Source organism: Narcine bancroftii, chromosome 2, assembly GCF_036971445.1.
Source record: "Narcine bancroftii isolate sNarBan1 chromosome 2, sNarBan1.hap1, whole genome shotgun sequence".
Taxonomy (NCBI): domain Eukaryota; kingdom Metazoa; phylum Chordata; class Chondrichthyes; order Torpediniformes; family Narcinidae; genus Narcine; species Narcine bancroftii.
The window spans coordinates 182,391,606-182,408,152 of record NC_091470.1 but is presented as its reverse complement, the minus strand read 5'-3'; the positions used below and the strand labels follow the sequence as shown (position 1 = coordinate 182,408,152).

At 48.5% G+C, this 16,547-nt stretch overlaps 1 protein-coding gene across 1 annotated transcript in view; it reads right to left on the bottom strand.

Moving 5' to 3' along the window:
- Nucleotides 1-16,547, bottom strand: part of LOC138754746 (collagen alpha-1(V) chain-like) — a 244,223-nt gene that overhangs the window by 58,966 nt on the left and 168,710 nt on the right. The window contains exons 41-46 of the mRNA XM_069919517.1: nucleotides 16,065-16,154; nucleotides 14,237-14,290; nucleotides 13,725-13,832; nucleotides 9,791-9,898; nucleotides 3,582-3,635; nucleotides 1,004-1,057 (exon numbers count right to left, since the gene is read on the bottom strand). Of these exons, the coding sequence (XP_069775618.1) occupies nucleotides 1,004-1,057; nucleotides 3,582-3,635; nucleotides 9,791-9,898; nucleotides 13,725-13,832; nucleotides 14,237-14,290; nucleotides 16,065-16,154 (468 nt within the window). The remainder of the gene's footprint in view (nucleotides 1-1,003; nucleotides 1,058-3,581; nucleotides 3,636-9,790; nucleotides 9,899-13,724; nucleotides 13,833-14,236; nucleotides 14,291-16,064; nucleotides 16,155-16,547) is intronic.

Here is a 16,547-nt window from a genome sequence, read left to right as displayed (position 1 = left end):
GAAATGATGGAGGAGGATCTGTTGGACTCGGAGGCTGGTGGGGTGGGAGGTGAGGACTAGGGGAAATCCTGTCTTTGTTGCACATGGGGGCAGAGGGGTTCAGGACAGATATGCTGGTAATGTGGGTGAGGGCCAAGTTGATGGTGGTAGAGGGGAAGCCACGTTGCTTGAAGAAGGAGGACATCTCTGATGATTTGCACGGAAGTCCTCATCCTGGGAGCAGATGCGACGGAGGCATTAGACTTGGGATAAGGGGAAAAAATGACTCACGGGTGAGCACATGGGTGGGGTGGCTGACCCCGACCCATAGTTTGTGTTAGGCGATGTACGCAAAGCAAGGGTCGCAGCAGGTGGATTACCACTTGATTGCTGCAATTAGCCAGGAGGTAAATATCAACGGGGAATCCAAGGACAACCCTTCTTAGAGAGATCCCCTGATCAGCTGCAATGAACTGAGAGGTTGTTGGTGTCATTAATTTGTCAGCTCCTGCCTTGCAGTGACACCTTAGCCAACATGGCTACCCTTCAATGAACAAAGAGCAGGTGGCTGGTGGATTTAAAAAGGTGGGGAGAAGAGAGGGAGGAAGGGACGGGGGAGGAGCATAGGACATGCTCGTAGATCTTGAGGAGAAGGGGAAGAAGGGGCAGGGAGAGGAGCTCAGGACGTGCTCATAGAGCTTGGGGAGAGGGGCAAGGAGGAGAGAAAAGGGAGGGGGAGGAGCACAGCCCAACAAGCAAGTGGTCAAAGGTGGGTACGGGAGGGAGAATTGAAGAGAAAACAGGTGGTGGGGGAAGGGATATCTCGCTGAATGGAGAGGGAAGGGTAAGGAGAGCTGGGGGAAATGAGAAAAAGTGGGAGGAGAGTTAATGGACATTGGACAAATCGGTGCCAGCTGGTAGGAGGAGTGTGCCCAGACGGTGTTGATCAAGGTTCAGTTGCAGAGTTTGTCGGGGGTGGGGGGAGGGGTGGGGAATGCTCAATCTCCATGGAAGCGTTACTTACGGCAGGACCTGGTTGTCCTACAGGCCCAATTGGGCCAGGGGGTCCAGGTGGGCCCTGTGGGAGACAAAAATGCACACATCCATTACAAACCAATAGCCCAAATCAATGTTGTCAGTGCAGACAGTCAGCAATATGGCCGAGTGGGACCCTGGGTTCTCCCTCTCCTCGATGGAATTCACTGGGAGCAGCAGTTAAATTGGCCTCGATTAATTTTTGAGGATCTTTTCCATCCAGCGCCCAGTATCTTTGACCCACAACCGTCAGGAAACACAGGAGCATCAAAATCAGGACGGACAGGCTGGGGAACAGTTTCTTCCCACAGGCTGTGAGATTGATGAATGGTATCCTGTAACAGAGTAAATCATCCCACAATATTTATGTATGTATATTGATTTCAAATTGTATCTCTGCATATTTGTGAATTTATGTACTGTGCAGTGTGTGTGTGTGTGTGTGTGTGTGTGTGTGTGTGTGTGTGTGTGTGTGTGTGTGTGTGTGTATTTGACAGTGTTGTGATGTGTTCCTGTTGGTCTGTGTTTGTGTGTGCATGTCCATATGTCTGTGTTTTACTGTGTTGTGTGTGAGTGTGGGTGTGTGTGTGTGTGCGTGTGAGTGGGTGTGTGTGGGGGATTGTGTGTGGGGGGGTTGTGTGTGTGTGTGTGTGTGTGTGTGTGTGTGTGTGTGTGTGTGTGTGTGTGTGTGTGTGTGTACAGGTATACCCTGCTTTACAAATCTAGAGTATCCCTATGAAACTTTTCGTAAGCTGAAATGGTGTAAACCGAAGACCCATTCCCTACTATTGAAGGCTACTTTCATAAAAGTGAAAACCCATTGATATTTCTTCCGGATAGCAAACACAGGTTTTGTGAAATGCGTATTTGTAAAATGCGGTATACCTGTAGGGTGGTAACAAGGTCTGCATACCTTTGCGTTTCACTCAGTAATAATGCTTGGACCTGGGCCTCTGGGCCAGTGTTCTCTGGATGGTCTCAACGCAGTACAGGACGAAGAGAGTTGGGACAATGACCTTGATCTGTTTCCCTCTTATTGCACATCTCTCAAGAAAGGCAACAGTGAGGCCACCCCCACCCTCTGTTTGGGAGATCCCAGGGATAGGCTTGGGTTGTGATAGGAAGGTGCCGGTTCTTCCGCGCAGCCGCTGACCTCGAACGTCAGGCAGCGGAAGTCATTGCTTTGTGGAGATGTTGCATGAGATAATAATGGCAAGGCTCACGGCCACAATAGGGGCATTTGCACAGCTGGGGAAGGAGGCTCCAATCTCTGCCTTCCCTCTCCAGGCAAGCAGAGAGAATCCCATAGCGCTGCAAGATCCCATAGCACTGCAAGATCCCATAGTGCTGCAAGATTGCGCATCGGAGGTGCTCTTGGAGTCACCATGTGATCAATGGTGATGCTCTCCACAACACAGCACGGCAAACCGGGTTTGGTTTAAGATCAGGCACTCAAGGGGATTGGCTGGCCTTCATGTGGTGCAAAGATCAGTGGAACGCTGACCAAATCTGGTGGCTTGTTGGCACTGTTCTTGGTGATCCCGGTCATCAAACGCTTAAAGGAAGAAGGCAGGGTAAATGGATCTGCTCATGGTTAAATGGTGAAACAGACTCGATGGGCTGAATAGCAGTAAAACACAAAAGTCTGCAGCCACTGTGGTTGAAGTAAAAGCACAACGCTGGAGAAACCCAGCAGGTCAAACTTTACATACCAAAGATAAAGCCACATAACCAATGTTTCGGGCTTATGTCCTTCATAAGACACAGTCGACATAGCGGTTACTGTAAGGCCTTTACAGCACCAGCGATCAGACCAGAGTTCGAATCTTTAGTGATGATTTTCGTACTAACGTTACTCGTGAATCAGAATTCCCATAGATAATTGAATGTAATGGCGCAAACAACCAGCAAAATTAAAATTACACCTTTAAATTACAATATCACACGCACGGCCTTAAATGTATTTACATTTCCATTGTTTCATGTGGCTGAAGTGAGAATTGGGTAAGAAAATAAATACTAATGACCACAAGATTGTTGCTGAAACACCATAAAAACCTAAACAAAGCAGCGACTCTAAAGACACCGGCAGCAACAAAAACAACAATGCTTGCTTGTGCAGATGAAACCATGGAATTCGAAGCGTCGTCATCGTTGCTCTGACCAGAGGTTCGAAAAGTAACCGGGCATCGAGTGTTAGCCTCATGGATCTATTGTTACATGCCAGCCTGGCTGACAGAAAATGTTTTTGTTGTTGTCACAAACAACAGGGATTTTTTTTAATAAAAAATACTAAATTTCTGCTGAAACACTGCACAAAAATTTTATAGATAGTCACTCTGATGGTGTCACCAGTGCAGTCCACAACCTCCCTCATTCCCCTAGTGACACCAGTGAGAGGAGAAGAAGTGGAAGGAAGGGGCGTGAGGAGGAGCACAGGTCATGGTAGAAGAGATTTCAACTCCTCCCCATGCCCCCTCTCTTCTCCTCTGCTCACCCTTCCCCATGGCTGCAGGGAGGGGGGACACAGACGACGTTACGAAGAATGGCGAGGCAGATGTACTCACATGTTCTCCTTTGCTCCCCTTCCTGCCTTTATGCCCCGGCTCACCGACTTCACCCTGGAAACAAAGCAGAAAGTATGTCAGTGACAATGGGGACCACAAGACCCTTCAGTTCTGCTCAAGCATGGAACAACCAGGCCCTTCAGCCCACAACATCATGCTGACCCATGGAAATGGCTCCGCCACAATCCGAACCTTCCCTCTCTCGCACCCATATGGGGTAGCATGGCCAGCGTAGCAGTTAGCGCGACCCCTTCACAGTACCAGCGGTCAGGACAAGAGTTCGAACCCGGCGGTGTCTGTAAAGGAGCTCGAATGCTCTCCCTGTGTCTGCGCAGATTTTCCCACGGGGGCTTCTGTTTTCGATACGTACCGTGGACATAGATTAATGGGGTGTGAATTGGATGGTACGGACTCGAGGGCTGAATGGCCTGTTACTGTGCTGCAAGTCTAAAAAAAAAACTTCTATTTTTCTTTTATCCATGTGCCTGTCTAAGAGGGCTTTGAGTCTCTCTGTTGACCCAGCTTCCACCATCACCCCCGGCAATGTGTTCCAGGTATTTAACCACATAACCATATAACCACTTACAGCACAGAACAGGCCAGTTCGGCCCTACTAATCCATGCCGTACCAAATCCCCATCCTCCTAGTCCCACTGACCAGCGCCCAGTCCATACCCCTCCAGTCCTCTCCTATCCATGTAACTATCTAGTCTTTCCTTAAATGTAACCAATTATCCCACCTCGACCACATCTGTCGGAAGCTCATTCCACATCCCCACCACCTTTTGCGTAAAGAAATTTCCCCTCATGTTCCCCTTATAATTTTTCCCCTTCAATCTTAAACCATGCCCTCTTGTTTGAAGCTCCCCCACTCTTAATTGAAAAAGACTATCCACGTTTACTCTGTCTGTCCCTTTTAAAATCTTAAACACCTCTATCAAGTCCCCTCTCAATCTTCTACGCTCCAGAGAAAAAAGCCCCAGTCTGCACAACCTTTCCCTGTAACTCAAACCTTGAAATCCTGTCAACGTTCTCGTGAACCTTCTCTGCACTCTCTCTATTTTGTTTATATCTTTCCTATAATTTGGTGACCAAAACTGTACACAGTACTCCAAATTTGGCCTCACCAATGCCTTGTACAATTTCATCATAACCTCCCTACTCTTGAATTCAATACTCCGATTTATGAAGGCCAACATTCCAAATGCCTTCTTCACCACACCATCTACCTGAGTATCAGCCCTGAGGGTACTATTTACCACAACTCCTAAATCCCTTTGTTGCTCTGCACATCTCAATAGCCTACCATTTAATGCATATGACCTATTTAGATTTGCCTTTCCAAAATGTAACACCTCACACTTATCTGTATTATATTCCATCAGCCATTTCTCAGCCCACACCTCCAGCCTTCCCAAATCACCTTTTAATCTACGGTAATCTTACTCACTGTCCACAACACCACCAACCTTTGTATCATCCGCAAACTTGCTTATCCAATTCTCCACCCCTACTTCCAGATCGTTAATATATATAACAAACAATAGTGGACCGAGGACCGATCCCTGAGGAACTCCATTAGTCACTGGCCTCCAATCGAACAAACAATTTTCTACCACTACTCTCTGACACCTCCCATCCAACCATTGCTGAATCCATTTCACTACTTCCTCATTTATACCTAATGCCTCCACCTTTTTTCCTAACCTCCTGTGGGGAACTTTGTCAAAAGCTTTACTAAAGTCTAAATAGACAACATCCATAGCTTTCCCTTCATCAACCTTTTTTGTAACCCCCTCGAAAAACTCAATCAGGTTTGTCAAGCATGATCTACCCCTGACAAAACCATGCTGATTACTCCCTAGCAATCCCTGTACCTCCAAATAATTGTAAATACCATCCCTCAGAACACTTTCCATCAACTTGCCCACCACAGACGTCAGACTCATGGGCCTATAATTCCTAGGTTTACATTTAGACCCTTTCTTAAACAGCAGAACCACATGCACCACCCTCCAATCCTTTGGCACTACCCCCGTGGCCAGTGACATCCTAAATATCTCTGTTAATGGCCCCACTATCTGTCCACTAGCCTCCCTGAGTGTCCTTGGGAATATTTTGTCCGGTCCTGGAGATTTATCCATCTTTATCTTTTTCAATACAGCCATCACTACCTCTTTGGTTATCCTTATATGCTTCATTACCTCCCCACTATTTTTCTTTACCTCAACTGGTTCAATATTTTTTTCCCTAGTGAATACCGAGGCAAAGAAATCATTCAAAATCTCCCCCATTTCCTCTGACTTCTCACAGCCTACCCTCACTATCTACAAGGGGTCCAATTTTATCCCTCACTAATCTTTTACTTTTAATGTATTTATAGAAACCCTTTGGATTTATTTTTACTCTGTCTGCCAAAGCCTCTTCGTGCCTTTTTTTGGCCTTTCTAATTTCTTTCTTAAGATTCCTTCTACACTCCTTGTAGTCCTCCTTCAAATTCTCAGCTCCCTGCTCTTTATACCTCTTGTACACCTCCCTTTTTCTCCTAACCAAATTTCCAATATTCCTCGAAAACCAAGCCTCCCTATAACTTCTAGCCTTTCCTTTGATCCTCACTGGGACATAACTACTCTGTACCCTCAAAATTTCTTTTTTGAATATCCTCCATTTCTCATTTACACCCTCACCTGAAAATATCCTGTCCCACTCAATACTCCCCAAATCCCTTCTTATTCCTTCGAAATTTGCTCTTCTCCAATCCAGAACCTCAACTTTAGGCCCCTCCTTGCTCCTCCCTAAAACTACCTTAAAACTAACAGAATTATGATCACTAGACCCAATTGGATCTCCAACGTTAATGTCTGATACCTGACCTAACTCATTCCCTAACAGGAGATCCAGTATTACACTGTCCCGAGTCGGTTCTTCTACTAATTGATTCAGAAAACAATCTTGAACACATTTAACGAACTCTAGCCCATCCAGCCCTCTAACTGTATGGGTATCCCAATCAATGTGAGGGAAGTTAAAATCTCCCATGATCACTACCTTATGATTCTCACACATATACGTTATCTCTCTACACATTTGTTCCTCTAGTTTTCTTGACCCATTTGGTGGTCTGTAATACACCCCTATTAGCACCTTCATGTTTCCTTCACCCCTCAATTCCACCCAAACAGCCTCACTGGACAATCCCTCCAGACCATCTTGCCACCTCACAGCAGTAATTTCCTCCTTAACAAGCAGAGCAACTCCTCCTCCTTTTTTACCCCCTGTATTTGCCGAATTTAAAAAAATACCTCTAACATCTCCCCTAAATTTTCCTCCATTCACCTTCTACAGATATTCTCTGGTATTTGCAATTATCACTCTGGGAGAAAGGTGATGGTTGCCCACCCTCTCTAAAACCCTCATAATCTTATATACAGAACCTCTATTAAGTCATCCCTCATCCTTCATTGCTCCAAGTAGAAAAGCCCGACGCCTGTCAACCTTGATTGACAAGACTAGTTATCCAACCCAGGCAACATCCTGGTAAATTTCTGCACCCTCCCCAAAGAATATACATCCTCCCTGTAATGAGGTGACCAGAGCTGAACGCACTCTTCCAAATGCGGTCTAACCAGAGTTTCATGGAGCAGCCACGGCTCTTGAGTTCAATCCTCTGACGAATGAAGGCCACCTTCTGAACCACTCTCTCAGCTTGCATGGTGACCTTGAGGGAACTATGGATTTGGACCCTAAGGCCTCGCTGTACCTATGCCATTAAGCGCATACTCCATCCGCAAGTTTGACTTACCAAAGAGCGTCCAGATTGAGGTGGGGAACAAATCCCCTCGATCGCACAAAGCAGCATGTGGGAAGCTTCTACCAGAACTGATCGTTGAGCTTTGCTAATGCCTTTTCTACTCCACTCCTTCCCAAGGAAGTCTGGGGAGATTCGGCCTGTCACTGGATACTTCTATCAAATTTCTACAGGAAATCCATGAGAAGTATGACGGCTGGTCGCATCGCAGCCCGGTTTGGGAATCTGAGTGAACACAGAGGTAGCAAACCCGGCTAGGTCCATGGTCACAAGGCTCCATGGCAGACATCGATGTTGAGCACTGCCTCAAGAAGGCAGCCAACATCATAGAGGACCCCCATCGCCCTGGTAGCAACCTCTCCTCATGTTTATCTTCAGGCAGAAGGTCCAGAAGCCTGAAGACCAGCCCTTCTAGGTTCAAGAGCAGTTTCTTTCCAATAGCGAGGCTCTTGAATCTCTCCTTGTTACACTGGTCAGGCGTTGCTCTGACAACACAAAAGGACTGTCTGCACTTTTGTAAAACCACTTTATTTATCCTTTTGTTCTAAGAATATTTATATCTATTGCATTTATTTATTTTTGTACATGTTTGTGTGCATTGAACTGGCCCTCGTCAATCTGGCCACATCTGATCTTCTTCCAAACCTCTCTCCCCACCACATCCTGTCTGATCCTCAGACCCTCTGGTCTACCATGTGTGATGACTGTCCTGTTGTCCGCAGTCTCAGCCAAGTCTGGTTCACAGTGGGTGTCCCACAACCCTTCCCCCAGTCCCACTGCAGTGCCATCCCTCAGAGGTAGCCCAGGATCTCCAGGCATCACTGAACCATATCCATGAACAGGCCCGTAAATTCCGAGAAGTTCTCGTCCCCACCCTCTCCCGACCCAGGGCGAAAACCCAGTGGAGCCCACAGCCTTCGTGACAACCAGTTCATTGAGCAATGCAGCACAGTACAGACCCTTCGGTCCACAGTGTTGCACTCACCCATACGAAAGCAAGCAGGCTTTTCCCACCGAGGTTGGGTGAGATCAAGAACTGGAGGGCCTGGGTTAAGGATGAAAGTTTAGGGACAGTCGAGGGTCGTTCAATGTAGAGAGAGGGTCAGGGGGCGCAGTTTGCCTGCTCGAGGATTCCAGCAGGTGAGAGACGAAAGACAGAGTTGCTGGGACTTGAGGAACTGAGTTGCAGGGGAAGGTTAAACAGGCTAGGACTTTATTCCCCTGGAGCATCGGAGAAGGAGGGGAGATTTGAGATTCAAAATTACAAAGGGCATAGATAAAGTAAGCAGGCTTTTTCCACTGAGGGTCAGTGAGATAAAAACTAGAGGACATGGATTAAGGATGAAAGTGGAAAAGTTTAAGGGGAACTTCTTCACAGAGGGTAGAGCGAGTGTGGAAGTGGTGATTGCAGGCTAGATTTTTGGCATTTAAGAACAATTCAGACTGGTACGTGGATGGGGAGGGATATGCACTGGGTGCAGGTCAGTAGGGCTAGGCAGAATGAGTCCAGCATAGACTAGATGGGCCAAAGGGCTATAGTATTCTACAGTTCTAAGCCTACATTAGCATCAATCTAATGTTTCCCTCTCTCATACCAATAACTCTCCATTTTTATTTACACCCATGCAGTGACAGAGCTGGGGTGGGGGGCGGGGGGAGGTGAAGGGGGAGCGACCGCTTCCTCCAAGCACATTCTTCAAGAGCGGCGCCTTTTCAAACTGACTGCTCTCTGCTCCTGTGATGGGCATCTTACTTAAGTTCCTTGTGTTTTGATGTTAAGTACAAAATAAAAAATGTATAATGAATTTAAAGTTATTTGGTATGCCTTGTGGATAAGGCACCCCCGCCACTACCCTACCCCACCCAGCTCCTCCCCCTGTGGCCCAACGGCGAGGCCACCCCGGCTCGACGCCGCCAAAAAATCAGTGCGGCCTGCCGTTCAACTCACCCTCTTTCCTCCATTCACCTGAAGACATCCTCTGGTATTGGGCCACAGCTGCCCTAGGGAAAAGGTGCCAGGTGCGGGGTTGGCTTAGTGGTTAGCGCCATGCCTTTACAGCGCTGGCGATTGGGTCCAGGGTTCAAATCCCGCGCTGCCCGAAAGCAGTTTGTTCGTTCTCCCCATGCTTACGTGTTTTCTCCCTGGGGGTCCAGTTTAATCCCACCATTCAAAACATACCGGAGATGTAGGTTAATAGGGTGTAAATTGGGTGGCGTGGACTCCTGGCCTGTTACCTTGCTGTATGTCTAAATCTAAATTTTAAAAGATTTTATTCTAGCCCCTTGCCAGTGTTTTCTCGGTGGACATACCACTCCCCACCACTTAACCCCGACCATCCGGTGAAAATCGGACGGGTTTGTATGCTTGGAGAGCGCACGGTAACCCCGGAGCTGGCCTTACCTTGTCACCGTCCTCGCCGGGACCTCCCGGGGTTCCTGCAGGTCCCGGAAGACCAACTGGACCTTGCACACCATCTCGGCCAGCTGGCCCGATCGGCCCCTTCTCGCCCTACGATAAAGGAGAAGAAACATTGGAGGGCTGTGGACCACGTGACACAGCAACGATTGCTGGCTTCATCTCCCCCGGAGGTGGGCTCAGCTGTAGACCACTGGAGATTCTTGTCCCAACTGTGGGAAGGGGGAGGAGGACCAAGATCATCACCGATCATCCATCCACTAGCTCACAAGTGGACCACATAACTAGAGGCTTTAAACACCCCGTTAGAGGAGCTGAAAGTATTTTTTTAAACGTGTAACCATGGTGGAGTGTGCTCAAGATGTCGGCATCTGTGCTGGGCGCTATATCGCAAGGTTGTTGCAGACTCCTGGGGAGCTGAGCATCAGAAATAAGGAGATTGTCTCCCACTAAGGAGGAGACGACCCCACATGATGGTGACCAGGGAGGGGGGCTCAGTGGCTGAAAGACCCACGCAGGCTGCGGGCAGCTTACGGTTGAAGGACCCGCATGGGCTGCTGGAGACTGGCTCTCGGGGAACCGGGTATTGGAGCGGGGATTCGAGAGGGTGCTGATGGCAAGGAGGCCTTGGGCGCTGATTGTGTCGGAGGTTCAGAGCTGGAGCCCGGGCAGCCGGCGGGTCAAGAGGGAGTCTATGTGGCTGCAGAGGCTGCGGGAGCACCGGGGGTGAATCCACGGACACTCAGTAACTCTGAAGGGACTCTCTTTTGCTTCTCTTTCTCATTTGGTTAGGATTGGCGGGCAATGCCCTTTTTTTTCCACAGTTTTACATTTGCAATCAAACACTTCACATGAAATTAGTTCAAGATTATTTGTGTGTACTTTGGTTAGACCATGTAGGTTCGGGTGGCCCGGTTGGCGTAGCAGTCAGTGCAACGGTGTTACAGTGCCAGAGATCGGGGCTTGGGGTTCAAATCCCACGCTGTATGTAAGAAGTTTGCCCATTCTCCTCATGTCTCGTTTCCCCAGGGGCTCCAGTTTCCTCCCACTGTTCGAAACGTACCGGGGGGGATGTCGGTTAATTGGGTGTAAATTGTGTGGCATGGGCTCATGGGCCGAAATGGCCCGTTACTGCGCTGTAGGTCCAGATTTGAAATTTAAATTTAATTACAGCAATGCGTTTGATTACAAATTTAAAGCTGTGGTGCACAGAGTCAATTAAAAGGGGGGAAAATATCTTTGTCCCAAACTTTATGGGGCATCATTTTTGTATTATTGCACGACAGGAACCTTGAATCTTAGGCAAACACATTCAGGGAGGTGTCCACCAATCTTCAGAGGTATATTGGCTTCTTTCACAGACTGTTCAGATGGATCGAGCTTAGGATGGGTTTTCAGTTGGAAAGATTTTCTTCTCTAAAGGCAGGAATTTCCTCACTATCTGGTGACTTCTTGCTCGGAACGCTTGGTGTGCCTAACATCAAAGTGTTGGCTCATATGAGATTACCAGCCCTGGTCTCTGGATTACCCCTTATGAATCAAGTCCCATGTTACCATTCTAACAGCCACACCCATCTCAAGAAGGGGACTGAGGCATTGGCCAAGGATTTGCCAGTGGCCATCACTGTCCGGCCAAACCCCTTGTCCTCAGGGTCAGTCAGAGCCCACTTTCAACTCTGCGATGCAGCGCTGAGGTCAGACTTAGCTCAGAGCCGGAAGGGCTGATACATCCTCTTCCCTCGTGGACATGAGGCGACCTCAAGGGTTTTGTGGTCAGGGAATGACCTTCCTCTCCTGTGGCTGCTCCTTGGCCTCAGGTTTAGGTTTATTGTGGTTAATTTAGCACCCTCGGCCAACGACCCCCCCCCCCCCCCACTTCAGGACGAGCTCCAATGTGATGTGCACTCAGTGTGACAGAATACCAGCAATTTCCGCCTTAGCTAACAGTTTATTCAACACCCATCAACCGGAGCATCCCCAGTGAGACAGGAACTGGTGTGAAGTGACAGGGAATGAAATGTGCTGCCAATATCCCTCAACCAAAGGCCTCATTGACTATCCAAATCAAATGGCGCAGGTGCTCCTCCCCACCAACTCTACCCAATCCAATGGGGTCATTTCATCACCAACCCATAAGCTGCATTTGCTAACCAAACTAAAGGCAATCCTATACAAAACAACAAGAATATTTCATCTCCAATCAATCGAAGAACACACACCCCAAATCCAAAAGGGACACATGGCTCTCGAATGCAATGATCAAACTTACTCTGCAAGCCAATATGTACACTCCTCTCTTCCCAAATAAAGGGCACCCTTCCTACCCTCGAGAATAGCCACACAACCCCCAAAACATAGAACCTATTTTTTCCAGACATGCCCAACCTATACCCCACTTATCTCCCCACCAAAACAAATTTATGGTATGCCCTTCACCAAAATAGCCAATTCCCAAACCAATGTCCAACCTTCCAATCATTGGCCAACCCATTCAACCAATGGACAACCTCCCCTCGAATCAATGAGCATAACCCACCCAGACCAAGCCCATAAACCAATCGACTTGTCCCTCCATAAATCAATGGTGGTCCTCCTTCACCAAACAAATAGTCATCTCCCACTAAACCAATGAGCAACTCCCACCAATGGTCAACTCCACCAATGGTCAACTCCCACCAAACCAATGGTAAAGCTACCAATGGTCATCTCCCACCAAACCAATGGTCAACTCCCACCAATGATCAATTCCCACCAATGGTCAACTCCCACCAAACCAATGGTAAAGCTACCAATGGTCATCTCCCACCAAACTAATAGTCAACTCCCACCAAACCAGTGATCAACTCGCATCAAACCAATGGTCAACTTCCACCAATGATCAACTCCCACCAATGGTCAATGGTCAAACCAATAGTCAACTCCCACCAAACCAATGATAAACTCCCACCAAATCAATGGTCAACCCACCAATAGTCAATTCCAACCAAAGCAATAGGCAACACACCAATGGATAACTCTCACCAAACCAATGGACAACTCCCACCAATGGTCAACTCCCACCAATGATCTACTCCCACCAATGATCCACTCCCACCAATGGTCAACTCCACCAATGGTCAACTCCACCAATGGTCAACTCCACCAATGGTCAACTCCAGCCAAACCAATAGTCAACTCCCACAAAGCAAATGATCAACTCTCACCAAATCAATGGTCAACCTACCAATGGTCAACACCCACCAAACCAATAGGCAATTCACCAATGGTCAACCCACCAATGGTCAATTCCAACCAAGCCAATGGGCAATCCACCAATGTTCAATTCTCACCAAACCAACAGTCAACTCCCACCAAATCAATGGTCAACCTACCAATGGTCATCTTCCACCAATCCAATGGTCAACTCCCACCAAATCAATGGTCAACTCCCACCAAACTCCCACCAATGGCCAATTCCACCAATAGTCAACTCCCACCAATGACCAATTCCACCAATGGTCAACTCCCACCAAACTCACACCAATGGCTAACCCACCAAACTCCCACCAATGGCCATTTCCACCAATGATCAACTCCCACCAATGGTCAACTCCAGCCAAACCAATAGTCAACTCCCACAAAGCAAATGATCAACTCTCACCAAATCAATGGTCAACCTACCAATGGTCAACTCCCACCAGTGATCAACTCCCACCAAATTCCCACCAATTGTCAATTTCACCAATGGTCAACTTCCACCAAACCATTAATCAACTCTAACCAAGCCAATGATCAAATTCCACCAAACCAAATGGTCAACCCATCCAATGGTCAACTCCCTCCAAACCAATGGTCAATTTCTGCCAAACCACCACTCAATGGGAAAACCCCTTCTCCAAATCAATGCCTTTAACTGCTCTAAGCTGACAGAAAAACTCACCGGCACTCCTTTCTCTCCAGCAGGACCGGGTGGCCCCTGGGGTCCTGGCCGTCCTGGGAGGCCGATCGGTCCTCCTGGGCCTGATTTTCCTCGGACACCTGGCGAACCCTGAGGAACAAAGAATGAGGTGAGGAGACGGTCGGCTGGAGGGGCGGGACGGGGGTGGGGGGGTGGAACGAGGGGCACCATGTCTGCGTGGGCTTTCTCTCGCTTTCTCCCACTGTTCAAAATGTACTGGGGATTGTAGGTCAATTGGATGTAACTGGGTGGCATGGGCTCGTGGGCCGAAAGGGTCTGTTTCTGTGTTGTTTCCATGAATTAAAATTAAATGAATCATTTTTTTGGTACTGCAAGCAAGAGTCATTGTCAGAGAGACGGCCCGGAGTGGGGGGTGGGGGGTGGGGGGGTGATGGGCTTTGAGCTGCCATGCAGGGGTTCAAACTGAGTTTGACTCTGAGTCTGGTCCCACCCCATCCCATGCCGAGCAAGCGGTCCTGAGGTTGGATACTCACAGCTGGCCCGGGAGGTCCTGCCGGACCCTGAGCACCTTTCAATCCGGATCCACCCTGAAAGAAAGGGAGAAAGGAAAGGGTAAGCGCTTCGCCCAGAAAAAAATCAGAGGTTAAAGCAATGAAGTAAATCACAAAGATCTGTCGACTCCGTGTTTGAAGTAAAAAGCACAATATGCTGGAGAAGGTCAGCTGGTCAAACAGTCACCTTTATGTAGTAAAGGCCAAGATGCATGACTGATGTTTCGGTCTTGAGCCCCTCATCAAGGGCAGGCACCCAAACAAAATGGTGGTGGGCGGGGGGTAGTGGCAAAGGCAGGAGATGATGTGGAGAAAGGAGGGGGGGCAGCAGCGATCAGCGGGAGGAGGGATGGCTGGGTGGGTAAGGGAGAAGGGAAGGAGGAGAACTGGAAAGACAGGAAAGGGGGAGGGGAAAGAAAAGGTGAGCAAGTTTAGCAGAAGAGGTAAAAGTTCCATTATTGTCACGTAATACTACATTTAGAATGAACCTCACATGAAATTCTCTAACTTTTTGTCTACTGTAAGGCAGACAGAGAGTAGCCACTTTGTCCAGCGCCCCTCGCAACACCTGGTGATCCCAGCTGTTCTCCCCTCCAAATAATGGCCAGTCCTGAGCCTGCTTAGCTTCACAGATCAGACAATCTTAGGTGTATTCAGATGCTGAGAAGTCATTGTTCATGTCATCTGGCTCAAGAGTGCCCAGACCGAAAATAAGGGGTTGTTCCACCATTCTCCAGATGGTCCACAAGGCCTTGGGCAGGCATGCGAGTCTGAGAGTGTGTCTCGGAATTGAAATGGTCGGCCACTGGGAAATCGCTGTGGTTGCGGACAGAGAGGGGGAGCTGAGCGAAGCGATCTCCCAGACTGTGACTGGTCTGTCCGATGTACTGAATGCTTCAAAGGGAGCACCGGATGCAGTAAATCAATCCTGTGGAAATGCAAGTGAAGTGAAGCAATGCACAAGGACTGACCTGATGATCTGACACTGTAAGCACCAATCTTAATGAAGGGGTGCTCCAACCAACGATGTGGTCAGCTCAAGGGACATCACGAGATATTTATGCATATTGATTTCAAATTATATCTTTATGTGATTATGTGCTTTGCAGTGTGTGTGTGTGTGTGTGTGTGTGTGTGTGTGTCTGTGTGTGTGTGTGTGTGTGTGTGTGTGTGTGTGTGTGTGTGTGTGTGCGTGCACGCGCACGTGCTTGTGCACTGTCATCCAGAGAAATGCTGTTTCATCCGCTTGGAAATGTACAGTCAAATGATAATGATCCTGAAATATGTTCTTCTACTGAAGTACAATAGTCAGGGTGGGTGAGATGTCCCGCTCACCCAGGGAAAGTGCATGTGTAAAACATCACCCCACCCCCCTTCTCAGTGAAGTGATCGCCGCGTAGCCGCTGTCTGGTTCGCCAGGCAAGAGATCACTGCAAATGACCTGTCCTACATTACTGCATCCGTAGCAACATCTTCTCGTCGGTGTCCCCCTGTTTTCACTCAGTTTGCTATGTCACGGCGTGACCGAGTGTCCAGCGGTATAACTGGACGGGTAGTCTGGCCTCGTTAACCTCGGTCGGCAGCCAGCCTAAGAGAAGGAAAACTCTGATTTCAAACCCGGGCAGATGGGGCTCGTTAACCTTGTCAGGCGATCCATCTCAGAGAAGGACACTCCGACCTGAGGACCTGGCTCTCACCATCCCAGCGTGCTGGGCCGTGGCAGATAAACCCCGGGTGGAAAGGCTGGGGGAGCCAGTACTGCGCCCATTGCACTCCCCCTAAAAAATCCATTGTGCAGGCCGTGACTCACCGGCGTTCCAGGTAATCCAATCTCTCCAGGGAAGCCTCTCAGTCCAGGGGGGCCATTTTTGCCGAGGGTTCCTGGAGGTCCTGGGTCACCCTAGGGGAGACAAGAGGGAGGGACGGATCCCACAACAGTTAACAGCCATTTTCAACAGGCCCAATCCCCAAATATCCCAGCAACTGGTGAACATGGAGCGTGAAGAGGAAGACATACCAGAGAGAGAGTGAGAAAGAGAGAGGGAAAGGGGGAGAGAGAGAGAAAGGGGGCGTGTGAGAAAGAGAGATGAAGAGGGAGTGGAGACACAGGTCAGAGAGAGAAAAAGAGTAGGAGGACACAAAGATGAGAGAGAGAGAGATAGAGAGGGTCAGATAAGAGACAGACATGAGTGTGTGAGAGATAGAGAGGAAAAAAACTGAAAGTGAAAGAGGGAGATAGAGAGAAAGAGAAAGTGAGGAAAAGATGGAGAAAGAGAGAAAGGAACAAAAGTAA